This window comes from Giraffa tippelskirchi, chromosome 1 (assembly GCF_054371585.1).
Source record: "Giraffa tippelskirchi isolate mGirTip1 chromosome 1, T2T-mGirTip1v1.2.pri, whole genome shotgun sequence".
NCBI classification, from domain to species: domain Eukaryota; kingdom Metazoa; phylum Chordata; class Mammalia; order Artiodactyla; family Giraffidae; genus Giraffa; species Giraffa tippelskirchi.
In genome coordinates, this window is record NC_137275.1 from 178,860,249 (window position 1) to 178,875,073 (window position 14,825).

The 14,825-nt window shown below is 35.6% G+C and overlaps 1 protein-coding gene across 6 annotated transcripts in view; it reads left to right on the forward strand.

Annotated features, from left to right (window-relative positions):
* The first annotated feature begins 400 nt into the window (after positions 1 to 400).
* The window catches only part of ZCCHC7 (zinc finger CCHC-type containing 7), a 240,347-nt gene continuing 225,922 nt past the window's right edge, over positions 401 to 14,825 (forward strand). The window contains exons 1-3 of one of the 6 annotated variants that reach the window (XM_081510601.1): positions 401 to 441; positions 5,372 to 6,000; positions 6,264 to 6,318. In XM_081510601.1, the coding sequence (XP_081366727.1) occupies positions 5,905 to 6,000; positions 6,264 to 6,318 (151 nt within the window). In that variant the 5' untranslated portion in view covers positions 401 to 441; positions 5,372 to 5,904. Of the gene's footprint in view, positions 1,083 to 5,371; positions 6,001 to 6,263; positions 6,319 to 14,825 lie in introns of all 6 variants that reach the window. The other 5 variants (XM_081510593.1, XM_081510583.1, XM_081510591.1 and 2 more) reach the window with 5 other exon arrangements.

Below are 14,825 nucleotides of genomic sequence, written 5' to 3' on the forward strand. Positions count from 1 at the left end.
AAACCTCGCCCTGGAGGATCATGGGAGATGTAGTGTTTATCTTCAACACGGAAAGTGCTAACTCTCCCCGGTTTGGCTCGATAAGTAGCATATCACCTGTGCAGGTCATTCAAACATGCTATTTCCTAACACAGATTCAGTCTAGATACTTGTGAAAGAAGCCGTGGAGAAGAAAAAGCAGAGCAAGAAAGGCAAACAAACAAATAAAAGACTATGCGGGGAAGGCAAAGGGTTAATAGTTGTTACGCACATCTACTGGAGGCGAGGAGTGGGCGGGGACAGAAGACGACTTCCAGGAGCTCTGTTTTCACCGGAAGTGCCTTCCCTCCTCGTGGGTCCTCGCGGACGCCGTTTCCTCACTTCATTTGTCTTCGCCCCTCCCCGTCCCTCTACGCGTTTTGGTTCCTGGTTGGTGCTTCCTGGTCGCAGCCGCGGCAGTGAGTATGTGTGACGGACCCCAAGGTGTCCACGGCCGGGGTGCCCCCTGCCCGCCTTCCGCCTCCCCGCTAGGCTGTGGAACTAGCGCGTGTCTCTCCGCTGGCCTCTGTGTCCCCGTTTTTCCCTCACTCGTGGTGGGGCTCATCTCGTGGCCTCTCAGTCGAGCTCTGCCCCACGCGACTCCGCGGACCCGCTGTGGTGTCCGCTTCTCTCTGCCGCTCCGAGGCCTGAGGCCGTGGTTCAGAAATGGCTGAGCGCCCATGGCCTTGGTGGGGAGTGGCGTTTCTGCCTACTTTACCTCCACAACCCCCAGAGATTCCTGTTTTAGGAAAGCCGGTCTGTCAGTTAAACGCGAAGAGAGGTTGGCTTTTGAGAACCGAACAGTCCTGGACCAAGTCCAACCTCAGCTGTCAGAAGCAGCAGCTGCAGCTGTTGGGACAAAAATTTCGAGGATTGAGCCCCTTCCCGCATGTGAAACAAGGAGACCTGCGCTGTGTTCGCCGATGCCTTCCTTTTATCCTTCACATCCTGGGAGCCGGCAGTTAACTTAAACTTTAGGAGCTGCAGGTGGTGTCGGAAAACTGGCTGAGTGAGAGGCAGTAGGCCTGAGTTCCAGGGGTGGCTTCACCACCAACTCGGCGCTGGTGACTAAAATTCTTAGAAATCTTTTCTAGCTTGTATTTACATTTCAGATTACAGGATTGAATTAGGAGATCTTTTAGGCTCAATGAATAAACAAGCTTCTCAGAGCCTGCTTCTATATGTATAAAATGAGAGCGTCCAGTTTAATGACTTTCAGGTCTCTTCCAAAACTCTTTGTGTTTTAAATATTTAGGCTGTGTATATTTCAGACAGTATCGTGCTTTGATATGTTCAGTATGGCTGCATTCAAGAGAATCTGAGAGTGGGGAATTAACCAAGGAAGACATGAAAGTGAGGGTTTTAAAATAGCTTCAAAGATTAAGATACTGTGTAGCAAAAGGAAAAAGGCTGAGGGTGAAGGAAGTGTTGTGATAAAATTAGTTATCTTGTAAAGACTTTATGTTAGGAACAGCTGGACTTGTCTGAATAAATTAAGCATTATTTTCTCCTACCAACATCTTGTATTCTGATTTTTTTGTGACCATTGTTTCCCACATTTGGATTCTCTGTCCCAGTTTGATTTACTTCCTAGTTAGTGAAAGTCTTATTTGAAGAGTGGACAGAAAATTTAACACTAGAGTCAGTAGTGTTTCAAATCTGTCACTGTCAGGATAGCTCACTAAGAGTAAGTCAGAAATTTTAAGTTGAAATTAAACTGTTAATCATGTTCTAATGAAAGCTAGGCTTAAAATCAAGATGTGAATTTCATTTAAATTTCCTTGAGATGGATAACTGTCTCATCAAAAACAAACATAAGCTAAAAGTTCTTTGAAAAGGAATAACACAAGACTGAAGTGACCAGTTTGTAGACTGTAAGAGTAGAAATGTTGGTTTTAAAGATTGTATAGAAAAATGTGAAAGCTTAAATAAGCTTTAAGTTGTCTAGTTTAAAAAATTTCAGTGAATGAATACTGCTCCCATTTCTGAATGGTGAGAGGTTTTGCAGTTATTCTCTTATGTAAGAGCCATCTTTTTTGGTTGTGGCACTGCTATTTATTGTCTTTGAATACCAACTTGGGATGTTCTTGGATAGTGAACTGACAATGTATGCTCTTCTTTCCAGTTAAAATGCCTCTTTCATAGTTTTTAAACTCTATTGGGAAATAAAGTGGGTATTTGTGAGATATATATAGGTGTGAAAACCAATGCATATATAGCTTTGAAGGATTTTTTTTTTTAAATCTTTATTTGAAGTTGTTAATTTTTTAATGTTAGTGAACATTTGGTTGAGAATCAGGGAAATGTGTTTCTTAACCAGGTAAATAACTTTGGATAGGCCTCTTTATTTCTTTGGACCTAAGTTTCCTTATATATAAATTGAGAAGGTTGTATGAGATACTCTGAAAGGTCTCTTCCAGATTTAAAATTTTGTGACTCTCATAGGGACTTTGTTATCTGGTTAAGTATGCTTGAGAACTGTGTACAGTAATCAAAAAGCTGAGAAGGCCTTCTAAATTAAAACAGAGACATGTATATTTTTTTGTATTTGTCCTGAGTATACATAAAAAAAGAAAATTAATGCATTTGAGTGTAATTAAGATAGTAACATAAAAAAAAAAAAAGATAGTAACATAAACCAACACGGCCTCAGGCAGACCTTTACTCTGGCAAATATAAGCTGCATAAATAGAAGAGCAGGTTATGCTGAGCACAGTTTTCAGTACAGAAGGTACAAAATCCTCTTAAAGGCCATAGGGGCTAAATTGTTAAATTCATTTTTCTACATTTCAGGGAAAGAGATAAACCCTTAGACCCAAAGAAGTCTGTTTTTATTTTATTTCTGTAGTTTATTTTTGGCATACATTCACAGGTGTGCCTGTGGCTCTATTCTTAATCCCTTTCCTTTGGGATGGCTCGAGAGTAGTACAAATTTGTAACTCTGTAATTTAGCTCTTTAATTTTTTCTGTGCTGCACTGGAATTATGTTTTATCTTAAGTCCACACTGGATCCTCAGGATGGATCCAGTGAGGATTTTGAAGGAAGCATATTCCTTTGACTTCTTTTAGAATTAATTTACCTATTAAATAAAAAGGGAAGAATTCATCTTTTATTTGAATTCCTCTGAGGCTAACATTTCAATATAAACTGATAAATGCTATGAGCATTGTCATTCAGAGAGCCACATTCAACTTGTATGACAACAACAGCATAGCAACCTGAAGGACAGTGCAAGAAGGGAACAGATATATTGTACCTTTTAGAAGGAAAAAAAAAGGCATAAAGAGTTGGGTTCCCTTCCAACTTTACTGAGATAAATTGACAAATAACATTGTGTATGTTTAAAAGTGTACAACATAGTGATTTGATGTATGTATATATTGTGAAATGATTACTACATTAAGGTTAGTTAACAAACACATCCATCACCTCACATATTTGCCTTTTTTTGTGTGTGATTAGAATGTGTAAGATTTACACTCTGATCAGATTTCGAATATGTCTATGGTATTGTTGACTGAGAACTTTTGATCATCTCCCCCCACCCAGCTTTACTGATATAATTGACATACAGCATTGTAAAGGTTTAAGGTGTACAGCAAAAGTTTGTTTCTGTAAAACAAGAAACTCCAGCATGGGTGTAGTACATTTTTGGCTCTTGTTCATTTGATTCTTGGAATTAGAAGGTTGTATCACCAAGAAGTACCCTGACATTTTGGGCAGAGAGCTAAGAAAACAACTAGTCTTTCTAAATACTTTGTAGCTAAAAGCAGAGTAGAAAGAATAAATTATCATTGTTAATTGTTCTCTAGACTGTCCATGATTTTTTAACAAAAAGGGTTTTTGTCCAGCACTTTCATTTTGATCAGTGTTCCATTAGTACCTAAAGGAAACATCTGTATAGATTTTTGGTTGATAATATGAGAATTTTTGGAATAGTTGGAGAAAACTACAAAATTCATTTCACCATAATGTTCGTATTTTAGACACATAAGGGCTTCCCAGATGGCTCAGTGGTAAACAATATGCCTGCCAGTGCAGGAGACACAGGTTTGATCCCTGGGTTGGAAAGATCCCCTGCAGGAGGGCATGGCAACCCACTCCAGGATACTTGCCTGGAAAGTCCCGTGGACAGAGGAACCTGGCAGGCTACAGTCCATGGGGCTGCAAAGAGTTAGACATGACTGAGCACTAGCACTAGGCACATATTAGATTTATTAGAGCTTTAAAACAAATTCCTGATGATATTATTCATGTATCCATTCATTAGTTAACAGCCATTGATAGAAACCTTGATAAATACCAGTTACTCTGTGTGGCTTTGGGGATCCATTGTTTAATAAATTGCATATACTTCTGCCCTCCTGGGGTGTGTGCTCTGTGCTTGTGGGAAATTTACATTGTGTTAGTAATTAGAAATGTGAATGTTTTGAAATGATGTGGAAACCTTTAAAGGCGAGACAATTTAGCCTGGTAGGTCAACGAAAGTTTCTCTGAGGAAGTATTAATAATATTTAAACTGAATTGAGAGATGAGCAGGATTTAATATACTTACAGTAGGAAAGTAAAGTGCTCCTAAAGCTGAGTTTTACCTCAATTTTAGGTCTTTAGTTAATTTGTATTTCATGCATATCTTTATAGGTAGCACAGAAACTAGGTTTATCATATTAAAAATTTTTATTTTTAGCTGCACTGTGTGGCTTCTGGGGTCTTAGTTCCCCCACCAGGGATTGAACCTGAGCCTAGGGCAGTGAAAGAGCTAAATCTTAACCACTGGATTGCCAGGGAACTCCCTATTAGATATTTACCATAGGATTAATTTTTTAATTGAGAATAAAAATATATACCACGGCAGTAAATGAGATAATTATGTCCTTTTGTAGATTTCAGTTATAATTGAAGTAATATTCCTGTGTGAGAATGTATATCTGAAAAGATGGATACAGAACCAGGGAAAAGATGATGAATGGATGGAATAATGACCTAAAATATTTTTGTGATTTTTAGCATTTTGGGAAAAAAAATGATGGGTGTCTGAAACAGTGGACTCAGCCTGTTTTCCCTTTCTAACATACTTGTGAAATAAGACATTTCCGTTAATATTATATAATTGTAACTCAGTTGTTAGTAGTAATTTTCATTTGGGAGGGATGGGCATTATTAGAGTGGATCATAACAGAATTTAAAAAGCTTTGAAAAACGGTACTATCCTAAGAGAAAAATCTTTTTTAATATGTCATTGAGAAAACTGATGACCTTCACAAAAGTTAGATCTAAGAGGTGGTATCGTTACTAAACAGGCATGATCTGAGCTGTTAAAATATATCCTTTGTGTGACTTTCTTTTTTACAGCATCAAGGTTTACTGACTTTCCATGATGTTTGGTGGTTATGAGACCGTAGAAGCATATGAAGATGAGCTTTATCGTGAAGAGTCATCTAGTGAACTGAGTGTTGACAGTGAGGTGGAATTTCAGCTCTACAGCCAAGTTCATTATGCCCAAGATCTTGATAATGTCATCAGGGAGGAAGAACATGAAGAGAGGAACTCTGGGAATTCTGAATCATTCAGTAGTAAACCAAATAAAAAGAATTTAATTGTCCTTTCAGATAGTGAGGTCATCCAACTGTCAGATGGGTCAGAGGTCATCACACTGTCTGATGAAGATAGTATTTATAGATGTGAAAGAAAGAATTTTAGAGTCCATGCAAAAGAAAAGACCCAAGGTTCTCCTGCTTCTCTTCATTCTAATGATTTAGCAGATAAGTGCAAGAAGGATACTGAGAAGTCTAAACCTGGAGAGAGATCGGGTACAATCCAGGAGGTCATGATTATAGAAGTCAGTTCAAGTGAAGAGGAAGAGAGCACCATTTCAGAAAGTGATAATGTGGAAAGCTGGATGCTGCTGGGATGTGAAGTTGATGATAAAGATGATGATATCCTTCTCAATCTTGTGGGATGTGAAAAGTCTGTTAATGAAGGTTAGTATCATATTGGCCATTTGAAAAGTAGTATCATCTTTAATAAGGAAGACTGCTTTTCCTAGACAAAAGACCATTAGGGTCTGTTCCATTTAATTCCTCACCTTTTTGTCTTGTTTTTGGCTTGTTTCTCATGAGACTTTCTTACCAATGGCTACTTTAATGGTGGTCTGTCTGAACATCAGAAAGAATATGTCAGGATATCAAAGACACTCTGCTTCTGCTGTAAGGAAATTCATAACTGTTTCTTCCTGTTTGGCTAGAGCCAGTTCTGGACGTGCAATCTTAGTTCCCCTCTCTCTCTGCTTGGTACCACAGGTGAGTACTCCATCCACCTCTGACATTGGCCCTATGCTCTCATTGGCCAACTCTGTTGGTTCTGCCTTTTCCCAAATGATTTGCTTTCTCAGGAAACAGGCATATAGCAAGCATGTGGAATGCCTGGTACATAGAAGATACGGAATTAGTATTAAGATTTTTAGGAACTCTACAATCAGTAGTGTAGGAAACTATGAAAAGCTGTAAGTCTACAGTAGACTGTAGAAGAGAAAGTAGATTCTGAGAGCCGCATTATGGAGAATTGAAATTTTGGTGTTAGTTTTGTTTCCTCTGTCACATGTAGTTAGCTAGTATTGATGCTTATCCTGTTAAAAAGTCCCTTTCATTTTTCTCCCTTTATGTTTAGTGCGTAGTCTCTTGCAGTATTTTCTTAAATGATCTTTTACATCCTCCCTGTCCACTGTTAAATCAGTAGTCTTCAAATGCCCTTTGCTCAGTATTAAAGTACTAAGTGTATTGCTGCTCCAAAACCTTTAATGGCACTCACTTGTTCTCAGAGGAAAATGATGATATTGAATATAAATGATGCTCTGAAGCCCCAGAGATTAACAGACTTTTTTTTTTTTTAAAGGAGCCAGATGGGAAATATTTTAGGTTTCCAATCCATAGGAAACCTACTTCATAACTATTTAACTTTGCCCTTGTTTAAGAGAGCAGCCATGATACCTGAAGAAATGAGATGGCTATTTCAACAGAATCTTACAAAACAGCTGTCTAGCTCAGGCTTTAGAAGACCAGCTCTGAGAATTTGATAGCAAAAGGAAGAAGAGATAGTCTAGTAGGTAGAACATAGAGCAGAATCAGGTAAGGTTTTATCAGAAAAAGAGAGGTTTGATAATGTTTTTAGGTAGAAGGGGAAATCTCTTGAAGAAGGAGAGATTAAACCTTTTGGTGGATTGGAATAGGGGAGGTAAGTCAGATAAGGGATCAGGTACGTATGTCTGAATTAGTCTTAGATATTTAATTGCTAAACTATCAAGTATTCATAGAAGTGGAGAAGAAAGAATAAATAAATTCAGGTGGATTGAGATAAATGAGGGAATATATGAAGATGTATTTGATTTTCTTGGGAAAATGAAGTGGAAGTGGGTCAGGGTACTTAGAGGCTTAGAGTGTGGGAAGGATGTTTAGGTGCTTATGGGAAGTACTCTCAGGCAGTGGATCCCAATATTTTGAAGATGACAACTTCTTTAACTTCAGAACAAATTTGTGGACCGCCCCCCCACATGACTGTAGTTACATTTTTAATATTTGTTAATTGAGAAAATGCTTATTAGCAAAAAGCTATTCAGTACACTCATACATGACTTTGTATTTTATTAACCACAACATTGTCTACACATTTGAAAAATAGTATGTAAGGCTTGTTTCCCACATATATGGCCTTATATAATGCATGTTTCTGGCTACCTGTTGTGATAACTAATTCTGTAGTTCCCCAGGAGTCTAAAGCCCATAGGTTGGAAGTCACTGCACTAACAATTCAACAGTAAGAGAATAAAAGGATTGCTTAGAAGTAGTATTCAATTAAAATTAAAACAATATGAGCTTGTAATGAACTCATTTTGAAGGATTTCATAACTTTTCCCAGTAACATCTAGGGAATGATCCAGGGTTAGGCAAAACTTTGCATAACATGAGAGCAAGCGTTTAGCCTATCCTTTCTCTCAATTGCTTTCCCCTAAGGTGACACTTAGTTTCATCAAATACTAATGTGTTCATGATGATCTGCCACTTTTCTTGAATTGAAGTTCTCTGTGTCCACCATGCTGAATATTTCCATTTGGGTATTTTATTGTTATTTCACATTTACATACTGAAAAGCTTGATAAATTGAAAAGAAAGTTGATCTTTCCGCAGAAAGAGGAGCAGGTTAACTGGGTGGTGGTTCATACTGGGACTAGAGTTTCTCAGGGCAAAACGACAGGGATTGATATGGGTGGTGAGGACGGGGTTAAGAGTAGCTGAACCATAAGGAGATGAGGATTCTAGAGAAAAGGGAATAATGGATTTGTCAGGTTTGGCTTTTAGGAAAGAAGTTGGTAATTAGGTATGTAGAGACATCTCTGGAAAACAATTTTAGTATTTTATGTTATAAGTAGACAATAAGAAGCATGTCTGTCTTTAACTGTATTTTGGAGAGGGACTCTTTGTATTGCATTTGTTTATTTTTATTGATGTGAAATTAACATAAAATTAACCATTTTAAAGGTTCAAATTTGGAGGCATTTAGTATATTCACAGTGTTGTAGAACCATTACCTCTATCTAGTTCCAAAACATTTTCATCACATCCAAGGGAAACCCCCAAATATTGTCACCGCATCCAAAGGAAACCCTGCACCCACTGAACAGTCACACCTTATAGCCTCCTGCCTCAGACCCTGACAAGTGCAAATCTGGTTTCTGTCTCTATGGATTTACCTATTCTGGATATTTCATGTAAATAGAATCATCCAGTATGTGACCTTTTGTGTCTGGCATCTTTCACTTAGCATAATGTTTTGGAGGCTTGTGTATATTGTAGTATATATCAATACTTCATCCCTCTTTTAAGGCCAAATAATATTCCATTGTAGGTATATACCTATATTTTGTTTATCCATTTATCTGTTGATGGATATTTGTGTTTCTATCTGTTGGCTGTTGTGGATAGTGCCACTGTGAACATTCATGTACAAGTATTTACTTGAATACTTGTTTTGGGTATTCTTTTGGGTATAAACTAGGAATGGGATTACTGATGTTTCTATGTTTCAGTTTTTGAGGAACCGCCAAACTTTTCCACAGTGGCTGTACCATTGTATGTCCTCACCATATGTAATATATGAGGGTTCCAATTAACTGCAGTGGTTTTTACGATGACTTATCATGTTGCACATTTCTGTTTGATTTACTGGCAGACTGTTATTTCTTAGCTTTTTTCTCCTAGTGTTTGTTTTTTTATAGTTATTACTTACATTGGCTTATGTTTTTCTAGAATGGTTTTTTTCAAATAAGATTTTCCTTATGTTTTCATCCATTTACAATTTTTAAAGAAATTGATTCATCTTAGAGATATCCATTCTTTTAAAGTTTAATGTATGTGTAGTATATAAATTTATGTCACTTTTTCCTGCAACTTGGGTAAAAATATTTGATTCAAGACCTAAGTAATTTCATGTAAGTCTTGATTCCAGACATTCAGTGTATGTTCCTACCATCCATACTGAAATTTACCCCTATTCTTTGTTCCTGGGATTTGTTTTTTTTGTTCTAATCAAATGGAAACAAATTTTGCAAGTCTGTAAATTAATTTGTTTCACTATTATAGATTCTTAAAAAAATATTTATATATCGCCTATTTTATTTCCTTGATCTACAAATGCTGTAATCCAGTTTTTCCAGTTAATAGGCAATATATTTAGTACTGATGCCTTTTTGAGTGTGCTGTTCCTTTCTGATCATTATTAGCCCATTCAAAAATAGAGAAAATATTTTTTTATATCGTTGAAAGTTTTTGGAAATTCTGGCATGCTTTTGAAATGATGATGATCGTTAAACAACAACAATAATGTTGTGTACTATTCCCCCTCTTCCCCAAACTCCCCAAACTGTGGCATATTTGAAATATCAATATGATAGAAGAGATTAACAACTCCTTGAGGATCCTTTGCCTCAGAAGCCTTCTTGTAATATTTAGAATAATTTTTTGCCATATATATTACTCTGTTTTCCATTAATTGCTCAAAGATTGATTGAGTGGTGATGTTTCAATGAAGAGACAAAATATAATAAGCTTAAGTTATTCACAGAAGTCTCTTCTTAAGCATGGGAATTAAATCTTTCCAAATCCTGGGGATAGATACGGTTGAAAACTTGAAAAACTTTTTAAAAAGTAAGATTGGTGAATTTGAGGTAGTACATGAAGGTCTGATGATCCATATTTTTCATTAACTATTGCTGAATTTATAGTAACCAGTGCAGCTCTGCTCTTGCTCTGTGGAAACTTGAGGCTCTTTCCCATTACTTCAGTTTCAGTGAGGTGTGTAAATGTTTGTTTTGCTTTAATACACAATTAGAATACATAATAAGGCAAGTGACATACAACTAGGAGACATTTTCTTCCCTTTTTATTCTTCCTCTAAATGTTTAATACTTTTCTGATTTGAAGTTGTTGGTTAGCTTCCTTGGGTTCCAGGAGGCCTTGAGGATGTAGCACTTGGGTAGTGTGCTCAGGATAGCCTTCCTCTGTATATGCAGCTTTATTATGAAGGTCTCTGCTTATAATAAATGATGCCAAAACATAGGCCTTCAGTACCTGTTACTTATGGCTGTCAGCTGTTTCTACTGAGGGATATAGGGGTTTATTTCTAAGGTCTAGAAGTAAACTTCATTTCCTTTACTTTCTTTACTCTTTCCTAAGTTTTCTTTATGTAAACGATACCTGCTCTGTCATTTGTCTTCCTTTTAAAATTCTCACCCTTTACTTTTCGTTTATTATTCCCAACAGGAGTAGCCTGTGATTTACACATTTACTAGAAAGACAAGTTTCTTGGTTTAAGAAAAGATGCACCAAGGGAAATAAGCATGTGTTTTAATTTGTGAGGGGAATCTCTATTTTGGGAAGGATTATTGTGTAAGACAGCTGATTGATGGTAATAAGTGCTATAAGAGTTATACATGAATAATCACCAACTTATTTTCCTTCATAGGAAAGGGACTTTATTAGCTCTAGGAGTGGTTGTTAAATTATTGTTGATTTTTTTTTTTTTTTGCTATAGAAATTTTAAGGTAAACAGAAATAGAATGTTGTAATAGCTTCAGTGTTCCATAAACCAGCTTCAACAATTATCAACTTATGACCAGTTTTTTCTCATATATAATTCCATGCTCCTCTGTATTACTTTGAAGCAAATCACAGCCATTATATCTATCATTTATGTACATATCCATCCATACATACATTTTAATTTGTATTTCTGAAAGAAAATTATTCTTTTAAAGAAACAATCATTATTATCACACATAAACAGATTACCAGTAATTCTTTTATCATTAAATAACCATTCAGCCTTCAAATTTCCCTGATGGACTCTTAATTTTTTTCCCTATAGTTTATTTGAACCAGATCTATTTATTATAATTGGGTGATAACTTGTGTCCTTTAATCTATAGGTTCATCCTTTGTCTTTTTCTTCTGTGTGTTTTTTTTTCCTTCCTTATAATTTAGTTGTTGTACTGACTGGGTTGTTTATCTTCTAGAATTTCCTGAGTCTGAATTTTGTGACAGTGTTTAACATGCTCCACTGTCCCCTGTATTTCCTATGAATTAGTAGTTATCTAGAAGTTTAAATTCAGGTGTCTCCCTGTGATTGTGCTATCAGCTATTCGTTTGTTTCATTTTGCTTTTCGTATGTTATTTTTCAGTATTACCTTTTAAAAATTCAGTTTGTTGCATAATTATGTAAAATAATTATAAGCTTCTAAATTCAAATCAATAAGACTAGGTAAAAAATATTCAGAGAAGTCTGCTTTCTGTCCATTCTTCATCCTGTTCCCACTCTTCCTCTTAGGGGTAACTGTTAAGAGGAAATTGATGATTTGTCCTTAAATAAAATAAGCAAATATTTAAATATCTTCATGTACTCCTTCCCCCTTATATAAATAAATGGTAGCATATGATCTACACTTTGATCTACCTTGCTTTTATTCTCTTATCAGTATATCCTGGCGATCAGTCCATAATAGTATCTAAAGATATTTTTCATTTCTAGGGTAGGACTGTGGACTATTTTTGTATCTTCTACAAAAATCTTATGCTGATCTAATCTACTGATCTGATCTATCTTCTACTGATCTGAACTGGACACATTAGGCATATAATGAATACTTTTTGGAAGTGAATGAGTAGTAACTTTAAATAATTGATGAATAATATACTTGTTATAGTTTTTAAATGTATTCTAAATGTATAATAGTCTAAGTCCACTTTCAGAAGCATGCTTTACATTTTACTGTTTCTTTCTCATTTAATAATTTTGAAAAATTTAGATTTAGTGAAAATTTTAAATAGGTTCAGATTTTAAAAAGAAAATATCTTTTAAAGAATGAAGAGTATAACATTTTTAAAAGTTGAATAAACCTATTTAGTTCCTAGTGTATGTGATTGTTATGGTATAGAATTTTGCATTAAAGTAGAACTCCTTCAGTATGTACAATTTGGCACGTCACTCTTTTAGTTCATCAGCATTTGGCACATAGTGGATACCTAGCAAATCGTGGGTGAATTTAGTTGTATAGAGTAGTGTATACATAGTGTTCTTTACATAGTACTACATGAGGTTGAAGTGAAATTATGGCTTTAATAAAAAGTCATGACTTTTGAAATTGAAGTAAAATTATGTCTTTTATTGACTTGGTGCAGCAAGGCTTTTAACTTTTTGTGTTAAGTTCCTTTTACCCTTAAAAAATACAGACAGAAAAGTTGTAGATATAATTTCAGAAGTTGAAGAACTTATCTAGAGGCAATTGCTGAATTCCTGGCATTTATTAGGCACTCATCTAAGACTTGATAATTAATTAAAATATGAGTCTAGGGGTTTACCTGCTTGAATTTCAGTTTTTCAAATATGTCACATTTTATTTGATCTGGGTCTTTACATATGCCTGGATCAGTTTCTACCTTGCCTGGCTGATACCTACTCATCCCTCAAGTCTTAGTTTAAGGTTTACTTCTGAAATGAGTTAATGGACATAGGCTCTCAGTTGGTGGAGGTTACTAGGTCTGTTACAGCTCCACAGTTGACTAACTGTGACTTTGGGTAATGGAATTCCTTTATTGGTAAAATAATAAATTTTATTTCATTAAGGTTGTAAGCTAAAATGCAACAATGGATAGACTAACTTAATGTAGTAGGAAAATATTTTGACAAAACTCATATAACAACAAGATAAGTTCACTATTACTATAGCAAGCATGGGCATTTACTTTCCACTTGGTTTTTTTAAATTAAAAGTTCTCAGATTTTTTTTGTGAACCCAAATTGCTTTTGAACAACATGTCTCTGGTATGGCACTTTATTTCAGTAAATTTTTTTGATTTGGTGACATTTTATTATCTATTAGTTACAACCTAAATCTGAAGTCTAAAAATTAATCCAGTTATTACTTACTTACAGTGTACAGGCACTATACTGTTAAGGTGTTGGGATTCCAGAATTGCTGTGTAGTCCCTGCCTTTAGAAACCTTAAACTGCATGACAATATGGGAAGTTCACTGTATTTCCAAAGTTAAATACATTTCTACAATACAAGAGATGCCCCAGTACATAACCATTGCCAGATGAACGTTTGATACTTTTTAAAAAAGATAGGCTAAGTACAAGACTGAATTGAAAAGTAACCCTTTGAACTCAGTCTTGAAGAATGGATAGGATTTAATGTTCAGGTTAAATGCAAGGAGGAAGAACAAAGCTGAGAACCCTAAAACTGTGTTTGATACCATTCATGTTTAATGGTTTAATATGTGGCAGAGTATGATTAAATACTTTAATAACATGCCTTTTTAGAGCTGTTCAGAGTAGAGCACGTATTGAAATATAACTTCGGCTCCTCATAGCTTGTGTTCTTCTTCACCACCTTTTAATGTGGAAAAGGAACACATTCTGTTAGTTTGGAAATGAAAATAAACTTTCCTTTCAGTACTCCTCAATTCTTTAAGGTGGTATTTCCCCCCTTTCTGCATTCATCAGCTAACCAGTCAGTCATAGTTTCTAGAGAGATCTTATGGCTTAATAGTTCATAAGAGTGGGTTGCTGTTTGACATACTTCTTATTGATGTACACTTTAATTTCTGCCTTAATTGAAAAATGGCCACATGTTAAGAGTTCTGGTGACTGAGAGCGCCAAAGAACTCCCTCCCTGATGTTTTCAGCTTTTGTAAGCCTGCACTACACAATTCCTAAAGCTGCTGTTGAACTGTGTATCTAGTTGTAGCATGTCACCTTACACTTAACTATTGTGAGGGCATCTTTTTATTTAATTTCTAATTAGCATAATGACTTGAACTGTGTTATTCACTGTTCCATGGTGAAGTTGTCCTAAGGAGAGAAGAAATAAAAATGTTCAGTTTCAACTTTACTTGTGAATGGAGTGAAGTTTGAAAGCCTTTTATGGCCATTATTCAGCAGACTGAAAATCTCATTTGAAATCCCAGAAACGTTAAGGTAGCTTTAGGTTGGATTTTAGTAACATTTTGGAATGTATGTCGCTAATTTCTGTGATTTCATTGTTGATCAGCAACTTAGGTATGCATTCTTGCAAAGTCAACCTATGACTTTTAGTCTGAATTCACTTGCAGTAGCTTTTCAGCAGTGATAAGTACCTAGGGAGATAATGAAATTTTACTTTTTTTTTTTTTTTTGACATTTATGATAGAAACTGATTTGGTTTTCATATAAGACATACTGAATTTGTTGAGAACTACTTAAAAAAATAGTATGTTTA